The 24,020-nt window shown below is 45.8% G+C and overlaps 1 protein-coding gene across 6 annotated transcripts; it reads left to right on the top strand.

Annotated features, from left to right (window-relative positions):
- On the top strand, positions 1–24,020 carry CEBPG (CCAAT enhancer binding protein gamma). Of its 6 annotated transcripts, none has more exons than XM_038148121.1 (3): positions 1–135; positions 9,334–9,472; positions 22,853–24,020. In XM_038148121.1, the coding sequence occupies exon 3, from the start codon at positions 22,963–22,965 to the stop codon at positions 23,413–23,415; it is 453 nt and encodes a 150-aa protein (XP_038004049.1). In that variant the 5' UTR covers positions 1–135; positions 9,334–9,472; positions 22,853–22,962; the 3' UTR covers positions 23,416–24,020. The 6 variants fall into 6 exon arrangements, with proteins under 6 accessions (XP_038004049.1, XP_038004051.1, XP_038004048.1 ...); XM_038148122.1 differs by lacking the exons at positions 1–135; positions 9,334–9,472 and adding exons at positions 17,965–18,011; positions 21,809–21,959; XM_038148123.1 differs by lacking the exon at positions 9,334–9,472 and having other exon boundaries at positions 17–135.

The following is a 24,020-nucleotide window of genomic DNA, read 5'->3' as shown; positions in this document are numbered from 1 at the left end:
AGGCGATCGGCCGGGCCGCCCTGCCCGGTTGCCGGTCACCGCCGGTCCCAAGCCCGGAGGAGCTGCCCCGCCTGCACGGAACAGCCCGAGTCGGGTCACCTGCGGGCCGCTTCATTCCCCGCACGGATCGAGCAGGTAAATTTAATGACGGATTTCCCCAAACGCACACTCAGCAATCCCGACCAGTGCCGGGCACGGGCCGTCTCCCGGCCTTGACCCGGGACAGCAGCGGGGCAGCGGGGCCCGGAGCCTCCAGCGCAGCGCTGCAGCGGCCCGGGGTCCCTGTGCGCTGCGGGCGTGTGCCCGGCCGCGGGAGCAGCCTTCCCAGCTCTGTTCTGCGGGCTTTGAAGGCGATCAACGTTCCCGCAAGTGCGGGACTGGAGAGGAGCTGCGTGTCCCAGCCACCGCTTCCCTGTGGCTCCTGTGTACGGGCCGCAGCCTCCCCAGGAGCTCCGTCTCAAGCGTCAGTTCGGGAGGGGTGAGGATACACAGAACTCCTCTTGCTGCCATCACTCGCAGTATGCAGAATAGATGTGTCTGTCGCTGCTTGCACGGTGCCCAGGTGCACCTTGGGCAGTCCCACGGGCATTTAGCTCTCCTGATCCTGAAGGTCCCTTTGAAAGGACAAGCCAAGCCCACCGGTGCAGGTGCGGGCTTAAAATTGCTACAGAAAGATCTGCAGGGAAAATGAATCAAACATCGTGATGGCTGGAGGAAAAAAAAAATGCAATTCTTAGTTCTGAGTGTGACAGTAAATTACTCAGAAAGGAACTGACAGATTTCTTGCAATTAAAAATTCAAAGGATTCAACAGGAAACAAAAATGACAATGCACTAAAACCAATGTTTTTGTTTGACACAATGCAGGTGTGAACTTCTGTTTCATGAGCAAATGCAAGGCCAGCAGAGTCAGTTGGCATACTCCAGTCTCCTCTCAGTCGAATGGATTCTGTAATTACAGCAAGGAAACATTAATTTACAGATTACAGAGTATACCTTTCACTATCAATAGAAAAAAATTAATCCTAAATTGTTTTATATGCAGCCAGTATTTTCTAAAATTATATGTCTTGGTTTCAATGCAGTAGCAGTGGCTCACAGAGCTGCTTCCCCAGGGAGCTGCAGCACTGTCTAAGCGATGAAAACACTCATAAGAACTCTGAACAAAGTCCTGGTTCAGAGGAAGAGCCTCAAGTCTGGGGCAGGAGTGAGTTTTAGGTGTTTCAGAGTGGAGAGTAAAGTGTCCCTGACTGCACCCAGCTGTCCAAATTCAGCTTGTTCCGCTCAAGTGAACCCATTTCCAGAAATGGGACAAGCACAGAGCTGGACTTTTTGCCTGCTGTGAGAAATATCATCTGGAATAAAAGCAGTTTATGCTTGGGGTTCTCAAGAGGCCTTGTCTGACTCTGAAGTCAGCAGAAACAGGAATAGGCCATGAACATTTAAAATAAAAAGTCAGTGCTGCATGAAACAGCAGAAGGATAACTAAGGAAGTGTAAGCAGAATTGTATCACTAAGTTTGTGATTTAATAACAGTACCTACGCCTCTCTAGTCTTTAAAACACTCTCACATTTTATAATCATTCTGAAATTAAGGCCTAACTACATGTTAAAAAAAATTAAAGTAAATCAGAACATTTAGGATCAGATTCCATTCCTAATTACTGTAATTAACGAACAAGTCCCCACAATTTAAGGACTGGTTTGCTCAGTTTTGGTTGGTTTTTTTTGGTTTTTTTTACATAGACCCCTTTTATCTAAGTTAAAAACTTTTAAGTCTTCTATTTTTACACAGAAACCTAAATTCCTGTTTAAATTATTTTAATATGGTATAAAAGGAAGTTCTCAGACTTATCAAAAATATATATCTTTGTCTTCTTATTTTCTCTCCCTGTTGGAAAACAAATAAAATGTTTAGAACCAGTTCATCCGCAAACAAGCACAAATGCTTATTTCCCCATTCATATCAACAGCGATTGACACCAAATATTTCAAATATTAAAGAGAAACTTGTTGCTTAAGTTACATGAACAGGGAGCTGATTTAACTAAGAGAGGAAGGATGCATGTTGCATACTATGGCTCCCTGAAGCAGCACTGTCAACTCTTGAGGGTGCTATTCTTCCATCCCAAAGCAGATCTTGCTGTCCAGAAGCTCAGGGAGGGCGAGTAAAGTGTTCCACAATTCAAAACAGCAGCAAGAGTCCTCTGCAGGAGCCAGCTGCACGCCTTTCTGCTGAGGGAAGGAAACTGATCAGAAAAATATAACTGTGAAGGAACGTGACTAAGTGCATTTGTGACTGTTAAGAGTTTTGAATTGCACTGGAACACTGAAGTCTCTTTATTTCACCTGAGCTCTGCTCCTGTGTTGTTCTCAGGCCTTTCACTCCTGTGGGCTCCAGAATGAGTTGCTGGCTGCAGGATGCAGGCTGGCTCTGCAGGCTGTGGGCAGGATGGTGCTCTGCCTGCCGATCCAACAGCCTGGCAGTTTGTGCACAGCATAGCATGTGGCAGCCCTGTTCGGAGCTGGAGTGCAGCTGCACATTTATTTTACTACCTTGTTAAACCAGAATATTTCATTGCTACTGACAAAGCTCCAGGCAGGAGTCTGCACGCGAAACTTCTTGGGCTGAACGGCAGCAACAGCCCAGCCTCTCCTCTCTCCCACCTGCAGAACTGGTGAGGGGAAAGAATTCCAGGGTGGGCACTGTGGAGCAGAAGGGATGGCACGGCTGTCGTGGGAGTGACAAGAGGATATTGTCCTCACTGCTTCCTGAGTGCACCTGGGGAGCAGGCAGGGATGGAGCAGCAGTGGTTTCCTATGCAAATACAGAGCTGGCAATCTACCATTTTTCCTTGTTGTGGTACACTGAAACACAAACTTCTCCCCTCTCCTGTTGTGTTTTCTGCCCCAGGGAGGAGACACATGATACTGCACATAAAATCTGCCACACATGACAATTTTCAAAGGAAAAGACTTGATATGCCAAAGCCTTGGAGGCCCGTAGATCAGTATGCAGCAGTGTCTGACAAGTCAACCAGAACCTTCCCTTCAGCTGGGAAAGGCAGCTGGGGACTGCTCGTCATTTTTTAATGTGCATTTTGGTCCAACAACAGATGATTTAATGACTTATCATTACAGCTTTTCTCCTTTGGAGGAACACAACTCCAAGGTGAACCAACTCAAATCCATGCTATTTCCCTTTTTTGTGCCATTCCCCTTGTCTTCAGGGGGTTTTCAGGTGTTTTCTATGACTGTGCCTCAATTCTTGCTATCCTTGTGCTCCACTGACTTCTGGCTCTTCTACTGAGAGCTCAGCCCTTTGCAATTTCCAGGCAAGGTAACTGAGGGCATTTTTCACTTCCATTTACCTGATAACTGCTCACTTCCATTCAAATGACCCTCACGGGCCAATCTGTTTCCAGCTTGTCACCTGTAATCTTGCACCAATCAGTCGGTGAAGTTTTTTTTACCCATTCACAATCTTTGCATGGTTAATGAGCCATTGCATACACAGTTCCTCTTTCATAATTAGGACCATATTTCACTGACCACATCCACGCTGCCCAAAACACACAGATGTTTTTCAGATACAGGATTAAGTCCTGTTCCAAAGAACATACATTTGAAATAGCACCAAAAACAACCCAACAAGTGACACTGTTGTTCCTCACCTCTCAGTGTACTGTTTCCTTCTGCTGTACTAGGCCATCACCTTTGCCTTAAGACTTCCACAAATGATGTTATGATGTTTAACAGTGGTTCTAATGGTATGCATCAGTAATCTATTTGCTCTGTATTTGGCCTATCCACAATCACCCATTCTCTCTCTCTCTTTCATATTTCATCTCTGATTAAATGCTAACCTCCTTTCTTTCACATCTGAATTTCCAATTGTTTGTCTTTACCTTACAAACTTCAATGGTTTCTCTCACCATGAATGGCTTATCATCTTTAATTTGTTCATGCTATGTCTCCCTGGATGATGGAGCAGTTTATCACTCTCTATTTCATAGCTGGAGAGCTGCGAGATCAATGACTTGCCAAGGCCATACAAGAAACACATAACAAAGCTGAGCATTTAATCTCTCCTATGTCCTAATATCAGCCTCTAATATCAGCCTCCTAATATCACCACCAATTGCATAATGAGCATGCAAAAGTTTGACTACTGCATTCCTACAAAGGAAATCCTTTCATACAGTGCCTTCTTGTTTGTTGGTTTTTTAAATGGAAATAGACCAATTTTCATATTAAATAAATTTATCTCTGAGGTGAACTGCCAAGAAATATGGAAAATACAGCTTACTTTCTTCTAGACCCTAGCCCTAGTCTACTGGATTGAAGGCGCTCATTGATCTCAGCAGGAACCTGTGCAGGCCCTTACCTGGCATAGAGATTATGCAGCAGAACAGTAAAAGGGTTTCCTACCCCAAACTCAATTCTCAATTCCCAACTGTGCTTTTAGGGAGATGTTCTCAAAATATTCTCTGAATATCGTGGCTCTAAGATTTTGGCTAGGTACTTTTCATGGCGTTATACGAGAGGTAATTCAAACCCAGAGATTTAAAATCCTTGCAAATCCAGAGAAATTATACTCCCCCCCCTCAGGTGACACCAACTTCCAGCATTTAATTAAGATGCTCTCATGCCTACATGAGCTGTGCATGGAACTCCAATTTTCAAATCTCAGTGTCCTGAACTGCACCTGAAACTAGATGCCAAAATAGTGACTTAATAGTCTTGTCAGCAGGACTGCAGCCTGGGTTAGCATCAGTATTTACCAAAATCCTGCTAGTTAGAGCTGTAGCATCTCCTCACTCGTGTGAGTAATTCACTCTGATACCCAAAGTACATTATGATAATGAGCTTCTCCATAAAACAGCAATTTGCAATATTACCTGAAGTGGCATCTAAGGCCCAACAACTACACTGGTTCCAAAGCACACCTACATGAACACAGGGAGGTAACGCTGAATTCCAAAGGAAATACCCTTGTTTGTCTCTTATATATGACTGTGCATTAATCCTTTGAAAACATTCATGTGGTCATCCTGCAGCATTATTCATACCTGTCCTTTTAATGTAAAAGGTCATTTTTGAGCATAGCTTTGGCAGTCCATAGTCAATCCAAACTCATCTGGTTTTGAGAAGATACATCTACAAAGCTGAGCTAGTACTTGAGAAGACTGCTTAAGTAATGAGGAATCTTGCCACTGACTTAGATGTTACATTTTGCTGTTCTCAAAAGACTTTCAAAAAGAAGATGAGACAGCATGTCTCAGGCTTCATCACTCTTTCTAGTTAGTTTGCACTGTAGACATTATTTTTTGAATTTCTGAAAAAAAAAATATATATATGACAAAAATACCAAAAAAATGTTAAGCATTTTCCAGAAGTATAGAAGGAGATGCTTTGCTACACAAAGAATGTACAATCAGAAGAAGATACGAAAAGTGAGAGCAGTGGGACTGGAAATGAAGAGAAAGATCAGCTTATAAAAATAGCCATGGCATTTCTTAATTATGTATTTTAGTACAGGATACATCCTGTCATAAAACTTAATCCTTGACATGGACAAAATTCTGTGTTCTCATCCAACTTACTCCGCTTTAGGAGAGATTGTTACAAGGATCAGGATTAGGCTAAAGAGTAAAAGTGTGGTAAAAGTTTACATTCTGTAGTACAAAATGGATCTGCAAGCCTCATGCTGTTGTCTCACAGATGAAGACATTGCTAAATCCATGTCAGACTCCAGCATGAGAGCCTTCAGAGAACTCAAGGGTCTGGTGGGTTTTTTCCACTCCTCTCACAGTGAAGCTATTGTGAGGTTCACTGGTTGGACACTGGGATAACCCATGAACTCATAGGTTTTGATTGCCAGCCTGCAAATATTTGATGCTCAAAGTACCTACGGAATTAAGGACTGAGATTCTAAAGTATGAAGATAATATACTTTTGGTGCAAACTTTCTTTTATTAATGTCATAAAGCATTCAACTTCAGTGGCAGAAAGTTTTGGGAACACACTTGTCTCGTATTTTAAAATGTGAGGTTCTGTAAGTATTTACTCTAAACTGAGAGGAAGCAATTTTACTGCTCAGAGCAGATGCCATCTTGGATCTTAAAATCTCACCCCTCTGTTGAGATAAATTCAGTTTTCTTTAATTATCCCACTATTAGCCCAGGGATTACTGGCATGAGTAATCCCAGCAAGAACTGGCCTACTAAATAAAAAATGTCATTGGCAGCAGAGGAAAGGGAGCTGAGGAAGGAAGGAAGCTCAACAAAGTTCTGAGAGTCACTCAGTGACATCACCAATGAATCCAAGCTGTGATCAAACCAACCACCAGCGTGGGGAACAACAGGTGCACAGAGGAAGGAACCAAGTCAGAGGCAATCCTGGCTTGAAAAGGATCACAGTTTTGTTATCAGTGTCAGGCTAATCATAGTGGCACTTGTGGCATGAGAATTTCCTTGACTCTCCTAGGAGTAACCCCTGCACAGAGGAGGAGCTCATCCTTTGGAGCTGGCAGGCAGTGCTGAAGTTCCCCTGTAGCTGACCTGCAGCAGGCTCAGGGCAGCTCTCCTGTAACATCTGCTTGGTGACATGAGATACGGCCCTTCCTTTCCTGCAGGGATTTCCACTTGAACACATCCAGAGAACCCGGCACTGCTGGGATAGCACCTATTCTGAATTCTCAGAAACTTCACATTTCACTTCTTCCTCACAGGAGGAGAAGCTGCCCACAGTAACATTCAGCGTGCCAGTCCTGTTAGTTGAAATAAGGAATCTTTACTCATCACCACATGAGCTCCCCAAGACCATCAGATTTACATTTTTTTGTTCAAACTGGAATCTTATGCTTTAGGTAAAACAAGTCTTAAGTGAAATAAGACTTAATCACAAAGCAAGTCAGTCTAATGATCAGTAGGGTTTTCCTGAAAGATCACACACAGATAAAAATCTAGAATGCAAAGTTTCAACATTTTGGAGGAAAACAGGACTGATGATGCCTGGAATAAACCATTCCTTCTGCTTAGTGTTTAAAGGCAGCTGACATCTGAGCTACAGAATACTTGAAATAAATATTATCAGAATCCATACAAATACAATCAGAAGATTTCTTTTGATGGAAGCCATTATATTTTTTACTCATTTTATGGAATCATAAACGTATTTTGTTTGCAATAATATTTCAGAAAGTAAAAAGCCAGTGACAGTAAGTATGAGGTTTTTTGCAAGGTTTGGGTATCTAAAAGCTCATAAACAATGCTGAAAAGACACTGCCCTTCAGATAGGAGGGAACAGCAATGCCATGTGACTTACCTGGCCATAGTTAATAGAAGAGCTAAGTATAAGCAAGGCTAATCATTCAGCAAGAGCCCAGGGCTAAGAGGTTTCTAATTCCAAACAAAAAGTCCTTGCAAAATACATGTGTTTTCAAGAAAAAAATGAACAAACTATTAAATGGGCTCCCGTACAGCAAAAAAGCCTATTTTTTTTCTTCTGCTGTAATTAAAGATAGGAAATGGGAATAAAGTTTTGGACTCTAAATTATTCACTTTGAATAATTCTTTCAAGCCTAAACAATTATGCTAGATGCTAATTTTAATCAAATTACATGTAATACATTAATATGAGCATAAATCCTACATTCCTTGACAAACACTAAGATTATATTAATGTTACATAATTATATTAATGGAGAAATGAGCAGTACAAGCTGCTCACATTTATGACAGGACTGTGGTAAATATAAAGTGAAATTCACCTTGGCAAACTAAAATTTAATTTCAGAAAAATAACTCGTGTCTTCTTTAAAGCAGGCAAAAATTCCAGATTTTTAATTACATTAGTTGCATGATTCTAAAAAGAATTCATGCAACATGTTTAGTGTTGGTTGCTACAGTTCTTGCTTTTATTTACTAAAATATATGACTTTGAAAGGAAAATGATGATTTAAAAACCTGTGTGGCACAGAACCCATAGCATGGGAAGGCTGAATCCACACTGGTCTGCAATCTGACACTCAGCTGCAAAGACAAGGACAGGAAAGTGTATTTTGGCACAGAAACCTGTTGCTCCCTGTCAGAGAAGCAACTGCTGACAGTTACCACAGCCAACACAGCTGGCATTTGTGTTGGGTAAGACAGTACAGCTGATAGTGGGTCAGTGTTTTCCATTTAGAAAGGGGCTATTCCCCACCAGCATGAATGTTCTGGGATGCATTGGAAAGGCTCAGTAGATGGAAGCATTTATGTGACTAAGTGCGGGGCTTATGGACCATTTACATTTAATTTAAGTCATCAAGAGATCATTTGCATTTACGGTAGGGTCTAGACCACACCGGAATTACTTTTCTCCTTTATTAATAAACTGAAATAAACACCACTTACCCAGCTCAGGATGTCACTGATAAAGTCTGAGGCTCCCATTTCCTTCTCTTTTATGGAAGTTGAAGACACTGTGGGACCCCTGACTGCAGTTTTCCCTTGTACATATCTGTGCAGGTTCAGCTGCTGTTTCCACTGGATATGCAAAAAGTGGTGCCAGTGTTTAATGGAAGACAATCCATATAAATGTACATGTCCCTATTAAGAAGAAATGCTGTATGTTCAAGCTGTGGAAAACGTGCAGGCAGAACTCAGATCTTGTGACCTACCAACTGCAAACTCAGCCTTCAGGAAGGTGCTTTGCCCCAGTGCCCCTTACTGCTTGTTTCAGTGGGCTCAGAGCTACACAGCCACATCTCCCTTGCAGCACTGAAATACCTCTGTGTCCTTGGATTTACGTATTTTGGTCACATCCATCTGGTGGGGGAGTATCTGAACGTGGGACTTACCAAATTTTCAGTGGACTGAAAACCTTTCCAGAAATCTACTAAAAAACAGTCAGAAGAAAGTGAAAGCGTGCAGCCCTTCAGTTTGCATAGCTGAGCTACCAGTGCTGCTACAGCACGAGGTGAGCTGGCATGAGAGCTGCAGCCTTCATGTGAGGGAAGCCAAAGACACGTGGGCTGTTTCAGACTGCTGCAGTGCTCTCTACGGATGCCATACACCGCTGTTGAATAAATGCCTCTACATTAAATCAGCGTTCACCCAAATATTTTGTTATAAACTTTTTGTGTTTAAGGCATTGACATTTGTTTTGAGAAACTGAGTTTTTTCAGTTATCTATGGCACCACTAAAGCACAACATCCCACGTTGCCTTGGTAGCAGTGCAGAAGTTTCTCAAAGCTGGAGTTCTCTGAAGTGGCTGCCAATGTGCATGTTCCTGCCAGGAGTACACACACACCTGTGTGCACTCATCCTGTCTTCATTTTGTTCACAGGAAGAAAAAAGACCGTGTGCATTAGACCCTTTGTCCCACTTGCTGAGTCCCCTAATGTCAAAGGGCTTTACACAAGGACAAAAAAGGGGACATGATACAAAAGTACACATAAACATACCTTGAAGAATCTCTTTTCCTGGTAAGCAAAATCCTTTTCTCCAACTACCAAATCACATTTACAATAGGACTGCAGGTGACTTGAAAGCAAAGCCAGTACTCCCTGGAGGAGAGCCCCAAAAACCTGCACAAATGATTGTGACTTTTACCATATTCCTTATGCACTTTGTACAATTTCTGTGCACCTTGGTGAAGTCCTCTTTAGAATGTGTATGCTCAGCAAATATTGGGTCTGCAGTAAAAGACTTGAGGGACAGCAGTGCTATTGTAGAGTAGCTCCCAGCCTGCCAGCTGGCTGCAGGTGCTCGGTTGCCAGGGCTCATGGGAGTCTGTGAGAGCAGGTTCAGTGTTTTGAAGTGTTCTGTGCTGTCATCAGCTTTTCCTTTGCATGTTACTCTCTTTTGCCCATATTTTTTCAAACAGGTTGTTCCACTGTAAGTCACTGACATCAACACTGTTGTAATATTGCTGAGCCTGAATTCTCTTCTTGGGAAGGATTCCTCATAACTTCAATTGGTGTCTTAATTGTGGGAGAACTTCTGCAATAAATCATGCCTGATGCCTGAACCCCCCACATGATGGCTAAACAACTCAGAATGAGGAGACTCCTCTGTGCAGAGATTTGCTAAGTTGAATTTTACAGCCAGTGAGGTGCACAAACGTGAATGCAAAGGACATGTAGTGATGGAGGGAGCACAAAGCTTCTCCTATCAGAGGGAATTCTGATCTAGCTACTGCTGAGAGAAAACCAGATATTGTTGTTCCTGGAATGTGCTACAAAGTGGTTTTTTTCTATGAATTTGTCTGCAGTGTTTATATTCAGTACAAACCCAGATTGTGTCTTGTAAGTTCACAATGACAGAGATATTCAGATGCCTGCAAGTGTCAGTGCAATTGCTTCGTTCTTCTGGGAGCCTGCATTGATTTTGAAGGTTGGCAGAGCCAAAGCAGGAAGCTGTGCCCCACGGTTTCTTGGGAAATTACTTCTGTTTCAGGAGGCAAGAGAACTGATGCCTTGGAGAGGCTACCTAAAACAGAGGCTAGACAAAATTCAGAGAATAAAAGTGGGTATTCATTGAAGGCCTTCCATTGGTACACCTCGGGCACTCCTAGGTACACCCAAGATGGACAATGGCCACAAGTTTTTCAGACAGTTATAAGTTTGGTCCTTTTACATATCAGGGGTTAATCCTCCAATTACAGTTTCGGATAATGAGGTAATTTTCTCCAAGTTTGTCCCCCCCAATTCACTGTTGTTTGCATCTCTTGGGGTCTGAGACAGTAAGGTGTCCTTGAGTTTCAGGCCTAGAGAGGAATTGCTTTGTCTGAATAAAATGGGAGAACAGTAGCTGAGAGGTTATGGGGTTTTAGAGTTAAACACTAAAGCAGTACAGGATCTGAAAAATATAAAAGCTAAATCCTAAGGCATCAGAACTAGAGACAGTTAACTCACCAAATGCAAAGAACTGATGTTCTGGAAGGAAGATGGCCCTGCTGAGGTCAGTACTTACCTTCTTTTCTGTTGGGGACAAAAGATGGAGTCTACTTGCCTGACCAAAGTATCAGTCACTGATTATCTCATCCAAAATTCTCCTCAATGCTAGCAGCAGGAGGTCAATGACAGACTGTTGCAATTGCCAATACATTTTCTCAAACTGCCCTCCCCCATATTTTGTACAATGATAAATAATTCATTTTCTATTCATGTTTATGAACGGAATTGAGGTGGAGTAAACAATCAGGTGGACTGTCCTCTGCCAGGTGCCAGACTCTCAGTTTTGTGTTTCGAATGGCCATTCCTTAAGCCTTTCATGGTATTTCAGAGGTCATCTTGGTTGCAGGGAATAATAAAGCCATTTATAAGAATGCAGTTTGTGTCACCTTTCCAAAACCATGAGACCATAAACAAAGCTATGTCTCTCCAATTTCATTGCTTTTCTGGAAGGGTATTTATTTTAGGCTTCTGCTCTGAACCATTTTGAAGTCTGGATAAAATTAATGACTAAAACTACTCACTCTTCTTGATACCATAGGAATAAGGTAAAGTTCTTCACTAGAGTATGCCCTGTGATAAATAATGCCCCAGTAATTATGGGTGGGGATTTTCATGCGGTGACTGATGATGCCTTGGAAAAGAGCCATGGCACTGTGCATTCAGAAGCTAAGCTATCTAAATCCTTGCAGGCCTCATTTATGCTTTTGGGAATATAGGACAGGTGTGGCAATTACTAAACCTGGATACTTGAGAATTCACCTCTTATTCCCAGGTGTGGGCCATTAATTCTCGCTCAGACTTGTTCCGTTCTAACAAGTCTCTTTTGAAGCAGATTTTATATATGCACATATACTCACACAATAAATAGCATTTTCTTTTCAATCAATTTATCTATTCTGTTTTTGCTCATCTTTAGCTATGCAGCCCTCATCTTACCTAGCATTTTACATACACACGGCAGCAAATCCCTGAAACGATCCGTGGCAGTCTACAATCCCTGCCATGTTCTGTAGATAACAGAAGAGTTGCAGTTTGCATTGTTTAGTACAATCACTAGAGAAGCTCAGGGAAAACTCAAGCCAAGCCCCAGTGAAATTCACAGCAAAGGCTACACTAATTTTTATTGGATCACTAGACATCAGAGCAAAGCCAGAGGACACTCAAACGTGAACATGTTTGTAAAATCCTTAAAAAAATGTAAAGGAGTATAGTGTTCATTCTTTTTGTTAGATGATCTTCTTTGGGTTGACACACCTAGAAGCCTCCTCACAGACCAGGCCTTCTTCAGGGACATATTTGATATTTTTAAACTCAAAATACTGACAAGAAAGCTTTTAATTCCATATTCTGGTATTTCCATAGAAGGTCACAGATAGTAACCTCAGCTGCTTCATTCACTTCAAAGGGACTTGTGGCTACTGAACACTAATGTATATATAGTCATCTTTATTTACCTAAAATATGCTGGTCATCTCCTAAGCATTCCTCTGGAATACAGGGAAGAGATGGGATGGTATATGCTAAATTTTGAAATAGCACACATTTTTGTGACAGTATTTTTATGTGCAAAGAATTGTCACAAAGTTAACGAGACGTTCCTCTACCTTCAAATCCCTCAAGAAGCCATGGCTTTAATGGCACACTTTGCAGGTCCAAGTACCATCTGGTGAAATGGAATATTGGTATTGGAGAACCTGAGCTGGCTTGGATTGAAGAACAAATTCCTGAAACAGCATGACAGCACAGACTAAGGGTTCCATTAAAATATAAATTACAATCAACAGTATTTTGTAGCTATGAAAAAGAAGATTCTGATATGTGACTGCTGAAGAATCCGACCTACTCAATCAGAATACCACACAAAAAAGTGAAACTTGGAAAAGCGGGCATACCTTTATCTGTGCAGTTGGCTGATTCTGAAGGTGCTTGTTAACAGTTTCTGATTAAAAAAAAATTACCTTCCTGATAACAGCATGAAACAAAAAAACAGCAATTAGGAAATCAAATCTCAGGGCACCACTGCGGCAGACTATACCTAGATGAAACCAGTTAATTAAGCTCGAAGCACCAAACCTCTCAGTCCCCTCAAAGCTGTAGAGGGAAACGTGACAGCAGAAACTGGAGAAGCATGGCATGTAAAGCCTGTAGAAGTAACAGCTTGGGTTTGTTCTAACAGCTTCCAAATCATCAATGCATTAGTTTTCTACTGTATGATGTATAGATCTCATTGATCCATTAGTTTTTTCAGATACTCTAAGACTTCTGTGTTAGCCTGATTCTTTTCCCATCACCCAACAGCCTGCTGAAGTTGTGGGGAACAGCCGTCCATTGTGGGGCTTTTTGTCCTCCTCCATTTGAGAGCCATTGCATTTAGTTTGCACATGTAATTGAGTTAATTGATTTTCAGAAACCAGTATAAGTAACTCTGGATATCTAGATGACCTGGATATTTTGATAACTGCAAATAAAGGGGAGTAGTTCTGGAAGATGCACAACTAGAAACTGGAAATACTTAGTTACAAGACTTATTCGCTGCATAGAGAGAAAGAACAAAGGCACTCGATTTTTCCTGCAAATGAACTCCAGGAAATGTGACAATAAAATGGATGTTTGCTATTAGAACAGATTGGTTCCTTTCTTTACTTACTATTTGCTAGAACAAAAGCGCTGTGACTTTCCAAGGCTGCAGAGCCAGTGCTAGAATTAGCAGTATGATACTGAAATAGTGACCACCACTACGCAATCTCTCCTTTTTCCTCACCTAGACAAAAAGGCTACCTCTGACAAATCAGCTACAAGTTTCTGTCATTTAAATGATTAAATCATAGTGAAAAACTCAACTCTATGCTTAGGAAGTATAAACTTTTTCAAACAAATAGGCAGAGCTATTCATAGTACTTTTTCTCTTTGTGTTTAATTTTTTTAATATAGCCAGAGTCCCAAGAGAAGAAACTCAGCAATCCTTCTGCTTTCCGAAGCCTTAATAGCCTCAGCTCTGCAAAATTCAGTTTTCTAACAACAGGATTTTGGTCTTGGTGCAGGTCAGTCCTGAACACGAAAAGTAATTATTGTAATACCAAAATGCAGGGCTGTTAAGAGAAGGGAGATTTGCAATAATAAGATTATGGAAAACCTCTCTTACAGACTTTGTATTTCTGGGATATTCCTGAATGAATGCCATCTGCTTGGTGATCATAAGGAATGTAATCATATTGAATCTTTCCACTTTGGAGTAAAGCTAGGTTGAGATTACCAAGAAAAAGGGTAGCAGTTACCAAGAAAAGGTTATATTTTGGTATAATTCAGTGCATTTGCCCTTAAATACATCTGAGTGTTCCTCATGGCCTGGAATGATGTGTTTTTACCTAAAGGGCCTGTTTATTTCCACCTGTAAACTACATATACAAATATATTTATTCTTATGTCTTCTAAACCACTGGAGAGAAATTAGTAATTTCTTCTCTAGAATTCAAAAGCCTGGCTGTTAGACCAGAGTGAAAAAGTAAACAGCAGCATCCTGTGTGGAAAGTAAAATTTCAACTGAAATGTGCAAGTCTGAAGTAAAAAAAAAAAAAAAAAAAATCCAACAGAGGCTTACCCATGAGGGCAACAGGGGCAAATGCCTATGGAAAGAAACATTTTTTAATGTGTACGTTGCAGTCCAGGAGTTTGTAAGGTTTTTATTTTAAGACAAAGAAATAATTGCCCATGAAGACAGAGGAAACACGGGTGAACAACGGAATCAGACACAACAGAAACTATTCCAAGGGCAACAAAGCAGTTTTCACTCTCAGTGAAAGGCAGCAGGGAACTTCTTAACGTTGTTGTGTTCAGGGAACACACTGCGTGGGCAGTGAACAGGGACATTTGTCCCTACAGGCTCCTCTCCCCTTGGTACCTTCTGACTCCAGTTCCCAGTGCTTCCATTTCCTCAATGGCCTTTCTGCCTCTAAACGGGAATCGCTGTAAATTACTTGAAGACACTGAATATCAGTGTAAGTTTTTTCCAGGACTAAATTCTTTAAACAATTGTGAGACTGGCTAATGCATGTGAAAGTAAGATACTATTCCAGCATTATCTGCAGCCATGGGGGCAAGCAGTTGCTGTAGAAACACACCCAGAATCAGAGGGAGAATCCCAGCAGGGATCAGGGGCTCGTGACCCCTGACTCAGAGCTCCTGCTCCCCTGGCGCAACCTGCACATAAGCAGGTAAAGTGTGTATTTCAGTGCCACAGCCCCAGTTGTCCATATATTTCAGTGCTTACTTTTTAGACTGCTTCCATGATATTCTGCTTTAAACCCTGCAAAAACTGAAGCACATTGTGTGAGGGATTCCTTTAACAGGACACAATGCCAACCAAGCACTGGAGTGTCCTACATGCAGGGAATTATGTGTGAGCTTTAATGTTTAAAAGAGTCAGACTCTGTGAGACTAAGTGTGGCTGCATTTTGTTTTCTTCAGCTATCTTTGATGAGGATTAAAGAATGAATGGCCAAAAAGTGCTCTAAAATCCCACAAAAGCATACTAAGAGCACACACACTTAACTACTGTGAGCAAAGGATAATGTTTAAAGCTCACCTGGAATTTCACTCCAGCTATGGATGGATGAGTCATTGTCACAGAAAATGTAACAGTTTCAATTAAGAAACAGGAAAAACATCAGAGAAGTTAAAGCAAATACTTGATGACTGACAGGGAAAAGTATCTTTGTGGTAAATGAGCTGAGTAAAACTGTTTGCCCGGACTAACCCTTGGAATTTTTCTGCAAATATGGTTTATTTTCCACGGGGCTTTACAAAAACAAAACCCCCACAACATCAGCCAGCCATAAAAATTGTAAATATAAATAATTGTATTTACATTACTGAGATCTGCAACTGTATTTCCTAATCTAATTATTCACAAGTCTTTTGCAGACATAAAACATTTTCAAGCGGGTCTATGTGCTAAAGCAAAGATCCTTAACTTTTTTCCCCTCTACATTAAAAAAATCCCACTTTTCCAACAGTGTTGTTTTTACTGCCTGCACACTTGAACTTGTTCCAAACTTGCCTGCCTTATAAACAGATGATTTTGAGACCTGGCCACTGCAAACACACACACCTGTGTATTGAAGTGTACCTTTCCCACTCAGGGAGCTGCAAACACACCTTGCTCCCACACAGCTTGAGATGTGAGCACATGTGTGTATATATATAGTAAGTATATGCTTGTTTGGGCAGAACAAAAGTGATACAAAACAAAGTGTCTGGAAAATAGTAAGGGCAAAAAGAGCTTTTCTCCACAGAAAGTGATGTATTTTATAACAACAAACATACCTGTGAAATGGTGCAAAATCTTCCCTTGACATTTAACTCTATGATCCAGATGTTTCCTAGTCTGCCAGCATTTAGGATTTTTTTTTTCTAATACTAAGTTAGAAAAGAATAATTAACCAGGAATCTATGAAATTTAGAAATTTGCCGTAATTTCTGTTGTCAAGAGAGCTGTTGATAATTTTTTGGGATGTCTTTGGCATTCCTTCCCCTTGATCCCACAACATTCTAAGGAGGCAAATCACACGGTAGCCAGGATCGAGATGGGAACACACTGCCAGGTGCTAATTAACAGCCTCAGAACAATTAGAAGATGCCAATCAGTACAGAAACACAGCACCATCAACTCCGATGCCCGTGGGGCACTGGTCAACTTCACCGGAATCGCAGAGCATTATTCTGAGCTGCGAGAGAGCCACGGGGCTCATGGAGTCCGGCCCCGCGCGAGTGGCGCACACGAGGGTCGCACGCAGGAGCTGTGCCAGGTACACCGCCGGCCCGGGCACACCGAGGCTGCGCTGTCCCCCGCCGGGCCCGGGGCGAGCTCTCCGCTCTGCCCGTGCAGGGACTCGGCCGGGAAACGCGCTTTCGGCTTCTCCCCCTGGGGCTGAGGGAGGTGCCGGACCCTCCTGGAAGCACGGGCGGGCCCCGCTTCCCACCGGCGCGGGGACGCGGCCGCCTCGCTGCCCGCCAGCCCCCGGGCCGGGCGGGGCGGCCTCGCCACCCGGTCCCCCGTCGGAGAGGGGAAAACGGCTCTGGGGCACAGCCGGCCCAGCGACACGCGTGCCCGCCAGAGCGCCTTCCTTCAGCGCGCCTCCGGCAGCGCCGGGACACAAACCCTGCGAGCGGCCGTGACAGGGCTCCGGCCGCGCCCGGCCTCCCTTGGGCCGTGGCCGTGGCCGGGCTCCCCGGCCGGGCTCCCTGGGGCCGTGGCCGGGCTCCCGGGCCGGGCTCCCTCGGGCCGTGGCCGGGCTCCCGGGCCGGGCTCCCTCGGGCCGTGGCCGGGCTCCCGGGCCGGGCTCCCTGGGGCCGTGGCCGTGCTCCCGTGCCGGGCTCCCTGGGGCCGGGGCCGTAGCTGTGCTCCCGTGCCGGGCTCCCTGGGGCCGGGGCCGTGGCCGTGCTCCCGGTGCCGGGCTCTCTGGGGCCGGGGCCGTGCTCCCGTGCCGGGCTCTCTGGGGCCGGGGCCGTGCTCCCGTGCCAGGCTCTCTGGGGCCGGGGCCGTGCTCCCGTGCCGGGCTCTCTGGGGCCGGGGCCGTGCTCCCGTGCCAGGCTCTCTGGGGCCGTGGCCGTGCTCCCGTGCCGGGCTCTCTGGGGTCGGGGCCGTGGCCGTGCTCCCCGGCCGGGCTCCCTGGGGCCGTGGCCGTGCTCCCGTGCCGGGCTCCCTGGGGCCGGGGCCGTGCTCCCGTGCCGGGCTCCCTGGGGCCGTGGCCGTGCTCCCCGGCCGGCTCTCCCGTGCCGGGCTCCCTGGGGCCGTGGCCGTGCTCCCCGGCCGGGCTCTCTGGGGCCGGGGCCGTGGCGGGGCTGGAGCGGAGCCCGCGGGGCGCTCCCCCCCCCCCCCCCCACAGGAGCCCCTCGGGGCGCGGCCCCGCCCCTGGCGGGCGCTGATTGGCCGCGCGCGCTGCCGATCCCGCGGCGGTTGCATCACCCGGGGCGGGGCCGCGCGCGCGGTGTCGCAATCGGCGCTCGCCGCACGCGCACGGTACCGAGCGCGGCCCGCCCGGCCCCTCCCGCCGCTCGCGCCGCTCAGGTAAGCGCGGGGGGCGCGCGCCGGGCCCGGGGGCCGCGGCCGCCCCCGCCCGCCGGGCCCCGCTCGGCAGCGCGTGATGCAATCGGCGGGCGGCCCCGGCTCCCTCCCCTCCCCTCCCCCGGTGAAGTCACGGCTTGGCAGCGCCGGGCACCCCCGCGCCCCGCTCGGACGGGGGAGGAGCGGCGCGGCCTCGGCGGGCGGGCGGCCCGGGGAGGGCGGCGGCGGCGCCGCGGGCCCGCCGGGGAGGGCCGGGCCGGGCCGGTCCCGGTCCCCGCGGTCGGTCGCGGCCCGGGGGCGGGGGGAGCGAGGCCGCGCCGGGGCGGCTCCGGGCGCTGACGGCGCGGCGGGAGCGCGCCCGGCCGAGGGGCCGCCGGACAGCGCGGCCCGGGAGCGGCCGCCGTACCGCCCGGGCGGCGTCCCGGCAGGCGGCTCGGGCTCTCGGCAGTTCCCGTAGCTCCAGCGGCGAGTTTCGAGCCGGGGCTTTGGCGGGCAGGGAGCTCCGCGTCGGCCTCGGTGCTGACATCCGGCAGGAAGAGCCCCAGCTCCGTTACGGTGCCGTGCAGAGCCGCTTCGGAAAGTATAAGCACTTACCGTTTGCCAAACTTTGGGATTTAAGGAGTTGGTTTATCGTTGGAAGTCACAGCTGTCGTTTTAAAGAAAGACAGGACTGTGATACCTCCTTGCCTCCCGGTGTTTGGGATTCTGTCACGTTTAAATACATGTTTACGTGTTCTGTTACAGTCTGTTAAGGATGTCAGAGTGTATTTGTCTTTTAAGGTGTGTATTAAAAATGGAGATTCTGAAATAAACGTGGGAAAGTGATGTTGTCAGCTGTGAGGAGAAATGGGACTGAGCTACCTAGTGTCAAAAGCGTTGTGTCCCAGCCTTCAGTAAGTGAGAGTGAGCACCATCTGCAAACCTGTGAGCCTGAACCGAGTCGGCTCTCCCTTGTTCAGCAGATGTGTGCCTGGAGCTCTGTGCCACTGTCCTTAGGACGGGGTCATTGGAATCCAGGCTCGGGTCCTGTCAGGGTATTTATTCCTAGTGAAGTCTGAGAGAAGAGAGGCACCTATTGCTGTTCAGATTGGGGCCGATTCTGCATTTGACAAGACAGCTTTGTGAATTTGTGCAGTAAAGGTATTCTGACTGATGATCAGAATCACCACAGTCACACCTCAAAAAAGGAGCAGAGAGAAGCATTTTGTATTTTTTGCTACCAAGTTAAAAAACAAATACTGATTTAATTGACATAACAGTTTTGGGGGGATTTTTTTTGTTTTTTGGGTTTTGTTTTTTTGTTGTTTATTTTTTTTTTTGCCAAAGCAAACATTTGGAAGTTTAATGTCCTTATTTTTATTTTTTGTATGTGTGAAAGCAAATGAGGGCCTTCATTGCTTCATTGGTCCCTGAGGAGTACTGTGAGACAGTAAGAAACATCTTTCTGCCTGAGAAGGCACCTCTTGAGTTACCAGCTATTATGCTGTAGTGGGTGGCCAGTTGGTTTCCTGGGTGGCCAGTTGGTGGCCCAAGGAGAGAAGCAGGCAGTTCTAACTGGCCACTGGAAACAGTACCATGTGTTGGGTGGAACCAGCCTAGGGCTGTTGCTGAGCCGAAGCTCATGAGCAGCTTTATGGGAACAAGATGCTGGGAAACTGGGCTGGCTCTCTGAGGAGCTGCCTCCTGCTGTGCTGGGGCTGTCAGCAGGCACAGGAAAGCAACCTGTGCGAGAGGCGTGGGGCAGCTGTGCCTGTGCTGCACGGGCTCGGAGAGCTCCGAGCCCTGCGTGCCTCCCCTTCAAGGCCTCTCCCAGTGGCCGTGTCCTTCACCTCACCCTTCCTGAGAGTCCCCTCTGTGTGGCTGTACCTGCTGCCTTTAAATCTCCTCGCAGTCTCTGCTGAAGGATGCCCACAGCACCTGTTGCTACCTGGGACAGCCTTCTGAGGGTTGGTGACAGGCTCCAGCCTCCAAACCACCGGGTGGAAAAACGAGTTGCAAGCCTCAGTTGCTGGCACTCTGTGAAGCAGTACAGCCAGTGCTAGTTAGTGCCACTTGCTCCGCATATGCTTTGCAGCAGGACAGGAATCCAGGTGTCACCTGTCCCAGTTAAGGGTTCTGATCAAGCCAGATAAGAGCATGTTTCACTCTTCTTTCTTCTTCTCTATTAAGAAACATTAATTTAATAAAAAACAAATCAGTTCCAGTGGGAAGGAACTGAGTGAGGTCTGTTCCGGCAGGCAGGGCAGGAATTCTTGAGAGGTGTGACACTGGTTATCTCCTCTGCTTATATCCATGTACTGCCCAGCTTTAATACTCCATTAATATTAGGTTTAATGGAACAAATAGTTTTTCCATTGAATCAGAGGGAAACTTGATAGAGATAGGAAAGAAGTGTTAAAGCAGTATTAAATAGTCTTGATAGCATAGAGAGAACCTGGTGACGTGAAGAAACTTGTTACATGTCAGGTGGGGTTCCTTTGGGGCCAGGAGCCACCCCCTCCTCTGTAGTAGCTCATGGAGCACAAAAATCAGGTTGTGGAAATGGTGTGGGTTACATAACTGGCCTGTCCAGGTGAGCTTTGCAAGCACTGAAATGTGTTGAAGCCGAGGGGACAGCAGAGCATTCTGTTTGATTTGGAAAAGGTGTCAAAAACCTACTTGTCAGAGACAGCCTAAGAACTGTGTATGCTTTGAGGGCTGCAGAAATCCTCTGTTTTGAAATAAAGTGCAGACAAGGCCAGTGTGTGCTCTAAGAGGAACGTGCACTTACACCTCGATTAAAAATGTCCGTGCAAGTACACACGCACAGCTACAACCGGCCCTGCCAGTCTGGTGTTGGGGCACAGGAACACCTCGTTAGCTGGCTGTTCAGTGGAGCTGCCCAGCCTAACTGCTTGTTAGGCCAGGATCTGAGACTGAAACCTGGTATGCAAAAGTTGCTTTAAGAGTTGCAGTTAGGAAAATACTAACGCAGAGGTGTTGGACACTATGTATTTAGATTCAGCTCCACAGATGTCAAAAAGTGTTGATGGTCTTATTCTGCCCTGAAATAGGAAAATGAAGAGATTTCTTGATAGGAAGGGTGTGGGTATACTCACACATCTTCACAAGGGGAAGACCTCCTGGTGACAGAGAATGTTAATTTTGAGTAACATTCAAGCCAAATTTAGTGGGCTTTTCCATGAATGTTACTGAACCATACTCTGCAGCTGCATCTCATTGTGGCTCCTTCATCATGGAAGAAAATATGCAGTCGATCTGCACAGTTGAATTTTAACATTTTAATGATAGCCCTTCCAAAAGTAAAACAGCAACTCAGACTGCTGACAGTACACAGCTGATGGATCTATGAGTTTAGAAGGACCAGTGACACACAGGAGCTTGCTACAGACCTCTCACACATCCCCCCCATTCCTCAGCCATCCATGCGCTGTTGCGGATGTGAGAGGTGTTCCTGGGCTGGACGCTGCCCATCCTGGCAGTCAGCTCTGCCCGTCCTAGCAGTCAGCTCTGCCCGTGCTGCTGCAGCTGCTTGCTTCTCCCCATCCCTCTGGAGGATGGGCAGGGAGCATGTGTCACACTGGTCGTGTGATACTGCATGGCTGTGTGACACTGCTGGCTGCACTGCTGCCACACAGTCTGACCTTGCAGTAGGATTGTTTAGTGCCACTTAAATGCTTTTCTTCAGCATAGCAGTCCACACTGATTTGACTGATCACTGGGTATTTTTCACTGGAGCCATAGGCAGGTGTTTCAGGAGCTTAGGACCATCCTGTTGTCCTTCCCCTCTTCTCTCCCAGCCATATAGGAAGTCATCCTGTGAGATGAGAAGAGAAGGGGACCAGCTGTTAGCCTTGCCAGGGCCATGGCCCTGCAGCTGTGGTGGAATCCTCCTTGTGCCACCAGTAGGGCCAGGAGCAGGCTGACCTCAGCAGCGGGAGCACGTGTCAGGTGAGAGGATGTCTTGCTCATCAGGTTTGCGTGCTGCACAGGAGAGTGGACAATGACCAGTGCACGAACCACGCAGGTGACCTTATTTGTGGATGAGTCAGCTGAGGTTGCTGTCTTTTAATGGGTGATGGTCTTCTGTTGTAGAGTAGTGATCTACACTGCCATCAGCCTGTGCTCCTGTCCCACCTGCTTGAGTGATACTGTTACAGGCTCGGGATGCTGCTTGTGGTAGAATGTCACCCAGACACGGCCTTTGCAATGCCTTTTTCCATAGATTTATTTTTCCACTCAGTACCAGTAGACACTATGACAGCCATCAATTTGAGCATCATCTTCGAAACAAGTGCTGTAAGATGGTTGAGAAAGGTGGACAGGCTGAGCACCCTTGCTCCAGAGAAAAGAGATCAGGGAGGAATTTGTCTGCGGATACACCCAGAGATGTGGTCCGAAGAGGACAAGGATCAAATACCCCTGTTGGTCAAGAGTCAGGCTGTTAATAGGTTTAAGCCACAGAAGGAAAACTCCAGTCTGAAAACTAAGAAAATTGTATAACTGGAGGAAAAGTTAGACAGTGGAACATGTTGCCAAGACAGAGGTTGTGAAACTGGAGATATTTGAGGCTAGGCTAGACACCCATCCATCAGGGATGGCTTTGGAATAGCTGAGTGAAGCCAGTGAACAATTCAAACAGCTTGACTAGATGACCCAGTAATAGTCCCATCCAATCCAAATATGTTTGAGACTTCAGAAATGTAGTTGGCAGCTTGTCCACTTCCAGCACAGTTACGATGTGTTACTGCCAGATGTACCATCAGTACTTTATGCTAAAGCCAGTGATGTATAAGATTGTAACTGAAGCCAGCATCTTTAATGGCTTTTCTTTCCCCTACTAGGTTCACCTTGCTCTTAATCCATGTGAAGATCCATTGGAAACACCTTCTAGAAACCCAAGAGTTTTCGGTCTCCTAATAAATTCTGTTGTGTCCAAGAACAGCCTGCCCAAATGAGCAAGACATCCCAACAGAACACCAGCACAGATGCGAGCGGAGTAAGTGTGATTCACACTCAAGCACACTCCAGTGGTTTGCAGCAGGTTCCCCAGCTGGTGCCAGTTAGTCCTGGTGGTGGAGGCAAAGCTGTGCCTCCGAGCAAACAGGGAAAGAAAAGTTCCTTTGTGGATAGAAACAGTGATGAGTATCGGCAGCGCAGAGAGCGAAACAACATGGCAGTGAAAAAGAGCCGGTTAAAAAGCAAGCAGAAAGCACAAGACACACTGCAAAGGGTCAACCAGCTTAAAGAAGAAAATGAACGTTTAGAGGCAAAAATTAAACTCCTGACCAAGGAGCTGAGCGTACTGAAAGACTTGTTCCTTGAGCATGCCCACAATTTTGCCGATAACGTGCAACCTGTTGGCACTGAGACCACCACAACAAATCCAGAAAACAGTGGACAGTAGGCACCTGCGACCTTACGAAACAAACTCCTGAGCTGCAGCTCGTCTGCAGTGCTCGTGCAGTAACCCAGCAAAAACTGTACCTTTAGTCATTGTTTTGTGGAGATTTTCTTCTTTTAGATTTAACACTGAAGATTTGTAACAATTAAACCAGAAACTGGTTAACTGTTTGTTTTAAATATTTTTCTCCTCAAAGATTTATGCAGATCTGAACTCCTAGCTAACAAGGAATGTAATATTTAGGAGATAACATTTTCACAGGAATATTCACTGACCCTTTTAGACTTTGCATAATGGAAGGAATCCAGCAGGATGGCTCACTGTGTTCACTGAAACTTGTGATTAAACAGAACGTCTTTTAAATACCTGTTAGAGTATTTTAGCCCTCTGTTTTCTCCATTGCATATTACAAACTGCAAAGGCTCTGGAGAATTTTTGCTTTTTACTTTAAATCTGTAGAATTGAAGTCCTATGAAGCACCACGTAGGTCCCTCCTGCCCAGTTATATTTAATGGGGAGATTGTAGTAATAGTGAGCTGGGATGTTTACCAATGTTCACCAGGAAAATAACAATATGCTTTGATGATATCTGCAGGCAGTTGGCCTCC

The sequence above is a fragment of the Motacilla alba genome, chromosome 11, assembly GCF_015832195.1.
Source record: "Motacilla alba alba isolate MOTALB_02 chromosome 11, Motacilla_alba_V1.0_pri, whole genome shotgun sequence".
In the NCBI taxonomy this organism is placed as follows: domain Eukaryota; kingdom Metazoa; phylum Chordata; class Aves; order Passeriformes; family Motacillidae; genus Motacilla; species Motacilla alba.
The sequence above is the reverse complement of the archived record's forward strand: the minus strand, read 5'-3'. Positions and strand labels throughout refer to the sequence as shown.

Coding starts and splice junctions, on each gene's coding strand:
- CEBPG (XM_038148121.1), top strand. CDS start 22,963: ATGAGCAAGACATCCCAACAGAACACCAGCACAGATGCGAGCGGAGTA.